Genomic DNA, 13908 nt, shown 5'->3' on the forward strand with positions numbered 1-13908 from the left:
ATTTTGCTTTATAGAATAACGAATAGTGGGACTACTAAAGTCCCGATAACAGACGTGGGGATGACATTTCTTACCCATTTCATTGTTAATAAGCATGGTCTCCGTGGCCTTGGTGACGGTGTCAATGGTCTGGTTGGTGGCGCGGTTGATGTCGGCCAGTCGCGGGAGGTCCTTCCACATGCTCTCCGCGTCAGACAACAACTGCTGGATCTTCTTTATTTCCTTTTCTTGGCGCTCCATCACTGAAAACATGCCATGATTAGACGGAAAGAAAGTCATCCCAATATTGTTTTAATTGGAAGAATAAGGAAAGGAGAGTTCTTAATAATTTTTAACCATGGTTACATTCAACAAATGGATGCTGGCTTGTTCAGATAAACCATGGGTATAATTGCTTGGGTTACATTATCCGTCTACATTGTTGAAATTCAATGAATTGATTAGCTAATCAGCATAAAATATTCTAAAGGACAATAACAACCAGCAGCGAATACCTTCACTCATCTTGCTGTGCCACGCCTCGTCAGCTAGCGACACTTCGTTCAGTGGTACGAAGTCGGTCTGCACTTTGGTTCCATTGTACTCACTGAGTTTCGTTTTCATATTTGTTTAGAAGTTTTCTCAGCTTCTGATATGTGCTTCTCAAATGGATTTGTGTCGGAAGCTGCTTCTAAGCACATCGAACGGAATGTCTCCTAAAACAATCAAATTATAGAAGCAGTGCTATTAGTTATTGTTGCTTAGGTAGACAAGGTACCTACTAGTTAGGTCTGTGTGTTTTGGGGTCAAAAATAGGGTCTAAGCAGAACTTGTTCAATGGTTTCGAAAAGCATGAAATATGTACATACATACATATATACATACATTATTTATTTTCATGATTAATGGGGAAGCTCTGGCAAACTGCATAACTATTGTTAGACCATAATCAAGTATGACAACAAAGGAAGTTACCGGATTTAAAGTGTTTTTCAGAGTTTTGATTTCCTTCTTGACAGCGTCGATCTTAGCGTCAGTGGTGTCTAGCCTCCGTTGAATAGCGTCGTCGTTGGCAGACAGGTTGTTGTCCAGGTCTATCGGTGGAGGAGGAGCAGGTGCTAACGCCACCAGCGCCTTCTGTATGCCTTCTAGTGCTTCATTTATTTTCGCTTGGGATGACTTTTCACGTTCTTCTCTCTGAAAGCAAAACGAAGAAAGTTATTATTCCTGAATAGGATAAGATATGAATTAGTTTTATTTAGACCTGAGAAACTTGTGCTGGAATAGGATAATATTAAAAAAATAAAAATGCAATCGTTTACCAAAACATTTTTGATGAGAATACTTATAATTGATGATAATTAGTAATATAATTACGAACCTGTAGAAGTATAGTTTCCACGTTAGACAGACGGTCGTCAAGTCTTGAGATCATCCCTTTCAATGGTTCCAGAGCTCTGTGTTTCTTGTCAAGCCCGATCAGCATTTTCTTCAGCTGGTCTCCAAGAGTCCTCTCTCTGAATTCATGTCGTTCCAGTTTGTCTTCTGACATCCGGATCATGTGGACCAGGGACAGCATGGCTTCTCTGATGTCTTCGTGCCTAGAAGTATTTTTTTAAGTATTGACTTAGTACAATGAGGATAGCAGCCCCTTATTGCTAAGGAAAGTATACTTTTTTTTAAGAGAGTCTTAACAGAAAAAAAAAATTCTGTCTGGGCATCCCCGCCTTTCTTGGTAATATTATTAATTAAGTGTAAAGGTACAAAAGATTTTACATTACCTGAAAAAAGTGACAAGAAAATAATGATAGAGTACTTATCTACATAAACCTACCACTAAACAAATATTTAGAGTTTTATGAAGTAACGACTAAATGGTAAATGTATTTAATTTACAAATCGATTTCAGATTCTAAGAACATCCATTATTTATAAATATCGGCGGAGTTCCGGTAATGGAGAGTACCTTACCACGCCGATTAGTATCGCTTATTTGCCTAATTGGAGAATGAGCCGTTTCCAAATGCCATTGCTACTGTTTTGAATTCCTGAATTCGGTTTTCAGTTTCATAATCCCTAATAACCACCAACTTAATAATCTACAATAACAAGAAAAAAATAAATTGTACTTAATAGAAATGAATGCTGCAGCTCTGGGAAAAAATGACGGGAATAATGCTTGATGTGGAAAATACTTCGTTCATGTAGAATCATGCACCATGTAAAATATAAGAAGAATCAATTAAAAGATAGTGATTTTTTTTTTTAAATACAATTCACATGCAAAAAGACACCCAGAGTCGGAAAAAACATTCATGAATCACACAAATGCTTGTCCTACGCGGGGATCGAACCCACGATACGGCGCGCAAAGTGGCTTTGGCGTGATGACCTCAACCACTATCAAAATGTTTCGCGATTTCCTTTAATTGAATTTATTTTCATATATCAACTAACAATTTCAAAAGGCAAATATGAAACTATTTGACCTCTGGGGTAAATGAACTTTATTTAGCCACCATGAGTCAAAATAAGACTCTAATTTTATATTCAAACACTTAAATAGTGTTAAGGAATAATATGGTTTGTGAAGTGTAGGCGTCGACTATAGCGACTTGTGAGTTATGTCAGCCATTAGAAGCTTTAAGGATCTAAGGATAAAATTGTACCGTTATGTTTATAAATCGACGCTAAATAGACGAAAATAGACTAGAATTTATGTTTATATGTTGCTACAGCTAAAATAAACTTACTTACTTGGTCAACAATTGAATTATTTAAAAAATAACGTGGCTGTTGCTATTGCCAAATAATTTGTCTCAAACCCAAATAGGGCTAACTTATGTAGTTAATCTTAGTCGTTTATTTCATTGGTAGGCATAAATAGGTCTAAGTTTATCTTATTCGGGGCTCAACTTATACTTGTTATGTTGTATTGCATAGTAGAGTTTAGATATACAGGGCGAGATATATACTAAATACTAAACTAAGGCAAGTATCAAATACCAAACAAATCCGTACAATTACGCTTTTGTAAATGCTCATGAATATTTACTGAGCTGCGATCCACGTTGGTCCAGCTTGAACGTTGTGCAATAAATAAATTAGCATAATCGATTGATAGGTACAAGACTTGTACAATACTAAGAAATAAGATTGTCAAATCCGTTACGTGTTTAAATCATTTAAGATACCCTGCGGACTTGTAGAAGACTGTAACAAGTGTGGAGAAATTAGTGAGGAAAATGATATGCCGATATGATGATACGCCTTTTTTCAGAACGTACGGCCAATTCAATGACCCTATGACTAACTAAAAAAAATGGGAAAGGCTCTCGTCATGCTTAGGTGCAAAACTGCTAATTCAAAAGGCTGAGGCACTTTAATTAAATTAGATAGAGCAACTTAGAGATATGACTACAAGACTACAAATATCTGTGCAAGTACAAGTCTGCATATAAACTTGATGACATTTTGTGCTGACTTCGATATTGAGACTTTTGCATAAAAAAGCAAATTACTAAACCAACCAATCAGCTTTACGCTGCACAGACCCTAAACCCGTAACTACATTATTACATTAGTGTTTAGTAATTAGTCCGTTCGTATTACACTACATACCACTGTCGCCATAAAACGAATGTCCAGATGTCAAAGCTATTTAAAGGAAGGTAACCGTACGACTGAAATACAATGAATAGCAGAAAACAGAACTGGCTCAGTGCATTATTATTAGCTCAAGTTCTAGTTACTAAACTGCACTGAGAATAACGTGTTCCAGCTGGTGTTGGATGCAGTTTAGTGTAATGAAATAGTTTGCGCATCATAGAAGGAGGTTACACGGACCTATTTGAATCCAATTATCAACTTATCGTATGTTTATTTGGTAATATGCGAGAAGAAGATGAAAATGAAAGGGCTCTGTTTCATTGGGCCATGGCCGATGGGTATAACAGAGAAATGGGACTCTTTAAACCTACATCCATTTTCGTCCAGCTCCAAAGACTGGAAATTCTTTTTGTGGTATCATGGCACCGAAATCTTGAATAATAACAAAAGAAAATTAAATATCGTACTGTATCCGGATACCATGATCTTGGATTCCATCAAAAGAAAGTGCCCACAAAATAAATAAAGATTTAATTTAATTATCTAAAAGTTGTGTATTTATAGAACATCAATCAGTTTGTAAATAGAAACGGTTTACGTTATAGTTTCTTCCTAGCGAACCGTTTAATGAAGATTAATGGGTTTTCATCCATTATCTAACGATGCGCTTCACTCAGATGTCAAGATATAAATATTATTTGAAGATTTATGATTCTTGTCACCGGTTTCCCCATACGTTTCGTAATTTTCTCCACTTGCAAACGATCTTTTGATATTTTTATGTTCGAACCTCTCTAATAAGATAGTTAATGGTTGATAGTGGTTGTAAAACACTTTTAATTCACAAGACCTTTGATCGTAAGCGCCGTTAAAGCTTTTAATATGTTTATTAGTAAACATTAAAGCAGATAGGTACCTACCTTATACTTAATGAATTTATTTAAGCTGGACGATAATATAATTAAAACGGTCATCTTTCACTTTTATATTTAGTTGGGTCGGTATTTCTATGCCAAAGTGTTCATACATATGAATCTACAGAAAATGAAAAATGGATTTCTAAAATAACCAGAATGGCTTCACGTTACCCCGTAAAATTTGGTTCATTAAAACGCGCTAGGTTGACGCAAAATTGTACTGTAAAATGTGATGCCCTCGTAAACAGTTCCAAGACTGTTTATTTTACATTTCAACTCAACTAAATAATTATATTTACGGCCACTAAAACTGAAAATGTTTTGTTAACTTTACTGTTTAATTAGCGTTTGACGATGACAAAGAAATATGTTGGCATCGTCATTGTTTTGAAAAGTGCAAGTTATTTTAGACAAAGGTCTCTACTGTAGTCCATGGTTGGTGATGAATATGTATAAGACTCTATTGAGCCCTTCTACTAGCTGGACTCTTAACGCTACCTCTGGGTACCTTTCAGTATGTCCCTAAGATTACATATTAAAATGGGTGTGTTTAAATTAATTGTGGCGCTACCTTTCAGATTGACTATGCTAGATGCACAAACGACTTTTTCACAAAAAAATATAAAGCGTTCACCCGTGCAGTTGCAAAGAAGGTTGTAACTAGGTATGTATATCGTTTAAAATATTTTTGTACACGTCCATATTCCAAACGTTAGAATCCTTTTGAAGAATTCAGTAGTTTAACCCTGCAATGCGATTGCCTCCTCTTGAATACTGCATTCAAAATACGAACGCCTTTGTCGCATTGTACTCTTTGGAGGCTCAAATAGAAATGTTACGTAAACGACTACTGTGTTCAGTGTTCTGTAATAGTAGAGAAACAAATATACTTACGTGAACTCCCTGCTGTATGTGTGCGGAGTCCACACCAGCAGTGCGACGCACACCCACCACACTCTCTGGGGACAAGCACAAACTTCAATAACTTGAATATTAACCGACGCCTGAACTGAGTCTGTCGTGCCTCCGTGCCTGATGAGCTCATGTAAGCTGTTTTATTCATAAATGTAATTGTAAATGTTTTATACAATTGCCAGGTCAGGTTTAACATGGTAATATTTGGGGTATGTGATTTTGCAAGCTATCAGGTTTTAGCTGCATCCGCCGAAAGTGTTTTAATTTTGGTTCGATTCCTAGATAAAATTTAGTGCATTATGCGTATGTGTATGTTGCAAGAGATGCCAGGAACGGAAAAAGGAAATACAAGGATGCTCGTTTCCCAACAATTCTGTGGACAACAAGACAAAACCATAAGAAGGCTTAATAAAAGGCGCAAAAGAAATAAAGACTTTTTTCAAAATACTATAAACTGGACAACCGGCTGAATCGCATGTAATAAACAAATTAAGAAACTCCTTATTTATTTAATCAGTCTTGTAAATACAATGATATACATAGATTATATACAATGTACCCATTGGACGACATCGTTAAGGCTGTCTAGAGTGCACCACGATACTAGCCGACGTTATCAGGGCACATAAATTTCAAGAGTGACAGTACAAATGTACCGACTTTACACTTAGATGGTCCTTTAAGCTACGAGATACAGCTTGTCTATTAATAGGATATAATATAAATCCTTCATCCGGACCAGACTCATTTATTAATAACTTGGTCAAGAGCTTACAATCACTTGTAATGAAAGAACGTTGATGTCGGATTAGAAAAAAAAACACTTTGTTTAGTTCAGCATTTGGTATTAAGTTTGTTTTTTAATTTGTGATCTCTTCCTTCCTTCTTAAGGCCAGTGAGGGTCGTTTTGGGTGTTATTGCATGTCATATTTGAAAAGTTGCACCTTTTAAAACAAATATGATTAGCGACTTGCCTACCTGAAAGACCTTAAATTACCTACTTATTAGTACTTATGTACTTTAGCTGAAGTCAAACATTCGCAAACAAATTTATCTTTAGGTATATTTATCTTTAATAAGTAGTGCAGCAATTATCTCATATCCAAGAACAGCATTATTATTAGTTTGGGTGTCTATATTTTGACTTCGCGGAAATTGCACTGAGCGCGAATCAATTCGCACTCTTGCACTAGACTAGACCTTACCTGGCGCAAAATTATGCTGAGGCACCTACTTACTATCTTGCAATAAATCCTCTTTACAAGCTGTTATAACAAATATATTCTGGTATTCATTTGCCTGGCGTTTAATATGATTTAGTATTTAATAATTGAGTCGGAGGTCGCGATAAATGTGACCCTTTACCGTGATGTCATCACTATCTTAGCTGCGGCAGAATGTACGTGTTTACTTAAAGTTTAATAGACAAGATCTACGAGTGTAATTAGCGGAGCTCACTTAGTTTTATAGGTGCATACTGTGGCTCCGTGGGTTCCAGTACTTCCAGTTACTCGTCTCGTGTAAAACAAAATTCTGCGTGTTTCTGCGCAGACGTTTGATGTCATTAGAGTACCTTACCACATAATATATGTTTATCAGTTACGCTTACTTTTTTTGCATTTATAGTTACGGTTAGGGTATTCCCACGTAAAAAATCACCGGGGAGACCATAACCCGATAGCCCAAACGACGGTCAAGTAAGCTAAAGAAAAAATATTCAGCCATACTAGTATTATTCATTCACAATATTGAGTGATATACTTACCATGTCATTTTAATATCATACTTCCTATTGGTTTTCCCACAGTTGATAAGTAGAAAATTAATTTATCTATGTTTTCGGAGATCAGGGAGGAGATGGTAAATTTTTGGAAATTTTCCAGAATTATTTGATTTTATTATTTATTTAGAAAGAAGAGAACCACCTCTTCCATTGATGTGACACGATGAACTTTCCAATTTCTGTCTTTTATTTTCCACCTCGCTTTATATTTTTTTGTCATGCACATTGTCATTGCACATTGTCATTCACATTACAGAAATGCAAGGAAAGAAATCAAATGAATTTACCGACAGAGGTTCATAGGTGTTTTACTGTTGTTCAAATGTGAAACCAATTCTCGCTAAGCGAATGTGAATGTTACTCACTTTCTAGTGACTTCATCCTAAACAGTTACGAGCGCACATAAAGTGTCAACTGAATATTTAGCCGATTGAGACGTAAAGTGCGAGATGGATACTTGAACACCTACATCGGAATGTAGGTGATAGGTGCCGCAAGACAACAAGAATGATGACAAAACTTGTAAAATTTCTGGACCAAGAGAATCCATTATCTACGTAAAACTTTTATTTTCTTAGTGTCCTTGATTAAAGCTTAGAAGCTGTAATCTCTCTGTGCTGTAGGGGATTGATAAAAACTTTAAAAGCCTGCCTTCCATTATTAAAACATGACCACATCAGATTTTTCTATAAAAACTCCAATATTCTGTGCTTCCAGATAAATTATTAGATACTATGATGTTGTATACTTAGTATAAGTAAAGTACAGAAGTACCCGTCCACAGTGGCACAGTGCAGTGCGTGCGTAGCAACCTGTTACTAATCGATCATCGAGGAACGTTGAACGTTACCTATTAGTAAAGTAACCCAATTCCGTCAATTGGCTCTTAATAAGAGTGGGTATACTAAATACACCTTTAGGTACAACTACACTGTGTAAATAAGTTAAGTTTCGATTATTAGTTCTTGACACAAACCTAGTGAGATTCTTATCATTGCTGAAATAACTGCGGCGGGCGGCAAGCGTAGCCAAGGTTCGAATCCTCGAAGTTTGCTCTTGGACTTAGAGTTTTCTTGTGATTTTATATTGCATTGCTTGCATTTGCAGAAAAAACTAACATAATTATTTGTGAATTTCTTTAGGGGATTGACAATGTAAGACATTTTTTTCTTATCCCATCAAATTTCATCAACTTTGGCACAGTTTTTTATTATTTGAAGTCGTTAACCAATATTATTTAAGTACTCCTTACCGCACACATTGCGTGGTTTGACACACAAAAGTAGTTAAAATGTACACCTTTAAGTTTCGTGGTTTTAACTTTCAATTTATAATAATAATACATACAAAGATCCGATGAAACTTTCCCGAGTTTGAACTTTGTAACTCCACACCTTCCACCTATGGGCTATGATGTAACAAGTCCAATTAATAATTCATGTACAACTGGAATGTGTGTCATGAACCTCTTCTACAATAAATTCTACGTTCTAAGTGTTCTCGTAGTTGCACTATCTGCGTAGGTAGATAGGTGCCGACATGTCCGTTTTATAGAAACAAGATGTAATTTAATACGATAATTGAATGGTGAATGAAACCTCTCTTTTATCTGGAGAAAATTTCTAAAGGCATATTAAACCTTCGCGGTCGGCTTTTTCATAATTAACAAGACCACCTCATTAGTGATCATCAGCGCGAAGTGGGACTTCTCTTCAGCTTTTATCCGTTAAAAGAGCACCTTTCACAATTTTTTCATTTCTAGACACAACCAATCTTGAACTTGGTGGTTAGCAGACACAACAAGTCTGCCTAAGTAGTCCCTTTAGTATTACTGTATTTTGCTTTGAGTGTTATAATGATCAGGAAAGCCGAATTATCATCAAACTAAAAGCGAAAGTTAATTTTTCATCAACGAATAAGAATGTAAACAGTTAGATCAATTCCCTCGAATTTTCTATTCAATTTAACCCGTGAGAGCTTACGTAGTTGAGTAAATTCTCATTAGAGAAGTAACATGTCGATGTGAGTTGTAAATCAAAACGGTGCGATTGAGCAAGCAATAAAATTAAATACGAACAAATCCCTACTAATATTATAAATGCGAAAGTAACTCTGTCTGTCTGTCTGTTACGCTTTCACGTCTAAACCACTGAACTGATTGTAATGAAATTTGGTACAGAGATAGAGTTGACCTTGAGAAAGAACATAGGATAGTTTTTTTTCGGGACTTTTGAAGAGTTCTCTTGGAAATGCGATATAACCGACCTGCCGCGGGCGGCTGCCGAACCCGTGGGCGAAAAGCTAGTTACTAACTATCTTTAACTTACTGCTTCATCAAACCGACTCGTTGCCATGAGTCCGGTCATTCAGAAATGCTTGACTTTCGTTTCTATAAACTTACATAGCTGTTAAATCGCAGAAGAATACAAGGAAATCAACTTAAAAGCACGTATATCTTTTCAGTCAGCTTTTACCTAGCTACGAGTACCTACAATAGCTAAATTAAGGAAGTTTAGGTGGATACACTGTTAAAAATGATGGTCTTATCCTTTTAATATTAATTCCCACGGGAAAACATATTTACAGTAAACAGAAAGTGTAAGCGAGAGATAAATCAACGTAGTCAACACGTTCATTCAATATTATGTTCGCTATCTACTCAGTAAATTATTGTTTTATGTATTGTTTAGCATTAACTTGAACCGATAGGAGACATTATTGCGCCATATCTGTCCACTACATTTCAATTCAAATCTTGAACTCAATATGAACTTGTACTAAAGATTAAGGGCGGACATTTAACTTTATGATTGAAGTTCAATTATTTAAGACCTTCGACAGTTAACTATTAATTCGTTATGGGGGTTCCAATAGTTTCGGCCATAGATCTTCAATCACGTCAATGCAAGTTTTGTAACATACCAATTAAATAAACATTTTTCATCGTTCAAATGCATTTGGTTGTGTTGTGGGGCAATTGTTGAACGTAACCAGTGAAAGTTATTGATCGCCATCGATTTTGTTTATTAGCCTTAAATAGATTTGACATAAACCTTAATTGGTGAGTGATGTAATGCTCGATGTGAGTTCATGTCAGTCATTTAATATCAGTTTGCTTAAGCTTCTATTTAGGTACACGAGTAGATAGTAAATAGTACCTACACTTGATTATCTCGAACATCATTTGAGATTGCTCTGTTTGCTAAGTATCCACAGACTCGAGTTACATTATTTCTAAGGTTAGACTGTAATCACTGGATATCGTATGAAGCAAGAGTCACATTATCTAAATAGGTAAGTTACGACTAATTTACGAAACATTTATGTTACACCTGACTAGAAGAAAGCTTTTTAGATAACTTGTGACCCATTTAACATTATTATAAGTTATTTAAAGTAACTTTAACAGCAGAAGGTCTACCACCACGTATTAAAGTAATATTGTAGATTGTGGATATGTGCACGACGTAGAGTGGCATCATCAACCCCAATTCTGCTATTTACAATGGCCCATGAATGAATGGAAGTTGGATTAAATTGACACAATTCGTATTATTCTAAGCATTTTCGCAGCACGTATAATCATTTTAAATTCACTACAGGGCGGAATAGACACGATCAATAAAATCCAATTATTGTGTTGGCAAAAAACTTACGAAAATATTAATAGTTTCAAATTTAATCAAATTGTCATTCATTTAACGGCCATTGTAAATTCGTACTCCCTAGCATTTGCCAATTTAACACAAACATTGGAAATTCATTGCATTGTCCGTGAGTGTTTCGAACCGTACTGAATTTTTCGAGAATAGAACAGAATAGTACCTAGTGGAATTGGGGCCCTGCTTATTACCTAGGTTGTGATACTGTCGCAAAGATGACGACTAATTAAACTAACAGAACACTGACCCGTTTGATGATTACGGGAATGGCGTCAATGTCGTGTTTGAGCTATTTAATTGGATAGGTAATCTATTACGAACGGGTTATACGACGGACACTATTAATGATATAGCCGCAGTAAGTACTTAGGTTAATTAGACATGTACCTAACCTATAGATGTTAGTAGGTAGTATATATGTATATTATACAGTCTAAGTAAAGATAAGATGGGCCACTGTATTCTAACGCACTATAGTTTAGTAAAAAGTTGGAAAAGAAGGTTCTTAAAATGCTATAGAGTCGAGTAAAATAAAGTGTTTGGCCAGACTTTAAATAAAAAATAAAAAATTATTTTTTATAGCCAGACAGCTTACAGCTAGACAAATTGACTCTATATGAATAGAAATATTATAACGATCAACAAGAATGTTACATAATATTATTGAAATAGTCCCTTCCATCGAATAATATCATAATGAAACGAGACCTATTCATCGAAACTTGATACAGGAACTACGAAAGCCAAATGCTTTTAATTACATTCGGGAACACACAACAACGTCTAATCTCACTAATAATCTAAGTTAGGCACGCCTCAGTTGCTACTGTAATTGAATTACACGTTTATAGAGATGCACCTGCATGATAACTCGCTTTCATGGTAATTTCACGACTATCAATTTAATTAAATACTTTTTCCCTATCCCTAGCTCTTCGCGGCGCTCCGAACTTTCTTTAAAGCAATATTTGTGTTCACTTTTGAAATCCGAAGACGCATGGGACAGAACATTCAGCCGGTCCATAAATAACAATAACTTCTTTAATTTTTGAGTTTTAAGTTTTGTTGTAGCCCTTTAACGTTTACCTAATCGTACCTAACGATTTAAAATAAACGTATCACAAAGCGAAAGGAGTCTAAGCACTGAAACGGCGTATGTAGACCTTGGCCGGGATCCAGGCAAGTCATGCAGACAAACAAAGCTTTTAATGAAGTATGGAATTCATTAGCCGGACCTTGTAAGATAGTTTCATTTTTCCTGACTTTTTAATAAACCGTTAATTACTCCGAAAATAGTGGAACCACTTCGAACAAGCCTTTGTTTGGCAATCAGATTCTTTATTATTATAGAAATGTAAAGTACAAGAAAATTTATACATATTTAGTTAATAGGTACTATTCATTATGTTATTTACACAAAACTTTATCTAAACAAAAACAAAAGCCGCAAACAGCAATCACAGTTTAAGGTTAGCGATTAGAACGAATATAACTAACTATTGCTTATAAATTTTACAAATCAACCACTGCTAACTCAAGTAATAAGTAATAAATATAAATTCAAACAGAAAACACCATATTTGGACCAATTACAGTTGTCGCAAAACAAACTAAGCAGCAAGTCGTTAAATATGCGCGTGCGCAAACGTGCTCGCGGAGGTGCGAAAAGCACGCGTTAATGCAACATCTTAGGGCAATAAACTTTCGTATTGATGGCTACTGGACAATCACGTCAAAGTGTTTTCGTAAAGAATACGCAGCTCATATTTACCAGTGCTATTCAACTTAATATCACTTACTTAGTAATTAAATGATAAATAGGTACTTTTGAAGTGACTGACTCAATTCCATTGACCTTAATGTTAAATACTTATGTTATTTATTTGATTTGTTGATATCTATGCTCTAATTAGGTATTTAATACTTGTTTACTAGCTTTGTAATCATTCTTAAATTTGGATTTTAATGTGCGCAGTAAGCTGCCCAAAAATATCAGCCCTGCAAAGTGAAACTTACAAAATTTTCTTACGTAACGGAGCTGTTTCATTTGTTGTTTTTTTTTATTGGTTGCCAATTGTAGACAACTTCCACTTCGGATTTGAATTCTTCAATTCCTAGTATCACTGATATCTCCCTGTTTGTATAAAGCCGGTATGTACTTTATCGGAAATTTAAAAATGTAACGAATGTCTGCAACTATAGGAAGTCCTAGATAATAATCCCAAGCCGGAGGAAAGAATGTAGTTAATTATATGATGCCTATTAAACTATCTTGTACGGATGACATTTTATTACTTATAGTAGCTCATTTAAAATGGTAATTATATGTGCGACATGTTCGTATAAGTAGTTATTATAATCCCATCTCGAGGAAACTCGAGAAAAATAATAAAATAAATAATTAAATTAGCTTACCGGGCTAAGCATCGCCATGTCGCCCTTTTAATTCTAAATTAAACTAGGAAGCACCCTTTGTTCGTTTTAGTGTATCACTGGGACGTGAGGCGAGATGGTTCTATATCGGTTCCGCGAGAGCGAGATGCGCGCGAGCCCCGCCACCGTCCGCTGCGAACTGACGATGAACTTTATAGACTTATAGAGCTGCGCCGGCGCCGGTGCAGGCCCCACAATGCGCCTGCTTATAATCACTTATTGACGTATATTTTGATCAACATTCCAAGGGTTGAGAGGCTTATATTTTTGGAAACTTAGGGTCAATCAACGCTCCGGTTGATAACTCCGTCAAAGACTAAACTCGTTTCAAGTGCTTAGCTTCTAAAGCCATTTATGATTATGTGTGTGTATTTGCCTTAAGTTAGTTCACCTTTAAGGATGATCCATCGCAATAACCTGGTTGTGTCCTAGGACATTGCTCTTAATTTCGGTTAAATAAACATAGTGCTGACGCCAGGCGCTATCTTGTGACTAATTTATCATACAGCCATATTTTGTACTCAAGTTTAACAAAATCTGCTTCTAATTAGAATTCTCAAATTCATGATTAGTGTTTAGAAGAAAACAACAGACATTTGATAAAGTTGTC

General features: G+C 35.6%; 1 protein-coding gene across 1 annotated transcript in view; it reads right to left on the reverse strand.

The window, feature by feature from the left end:
* LOC113497443 overlaps positions 1–13614 on the reverse strand; it is a 14641-nt gene extending 1027 nt beyond the window's left edge. The window contains 8 exon segments of the mRNA XM_026876995.1: positions 55–242; positions 495–597; positions 599–619; positions 621–695; positions 955–1176; positions 1361–1580; positions 5400–5464; positions 13281–13614. Of these exon segments, the coding sequence (XP_026732796.1) occupies positions 55–242; positions 495–597; positions 599–619; positions 621–695; positions 955–1176; positions 1361–1580; positions 5400–5464; positions 13281–13298 (912 nt within the window). The 5' untranslated portion in view covers positions 13299–13614.
* Positions 13615–13908: the final 294 nt, after the last annotated feature.

Source organism: Trichoplusia ni, chromosome 9, assembly GCF_003590095.1.
Source record: "Trichoplusia ni isolate ovarian cell line Hi5 chromosome 9, tn1, whole genome shotgun sequence".
In the NCBI taxonomy this organism is placed as follows: domain Eukaryota; kingdom Metazoa; phylum Arthropoda; class Insecta; order Lepidoptera; family Noctuidae; genus Trichoplusia; species Trichoplusia ni.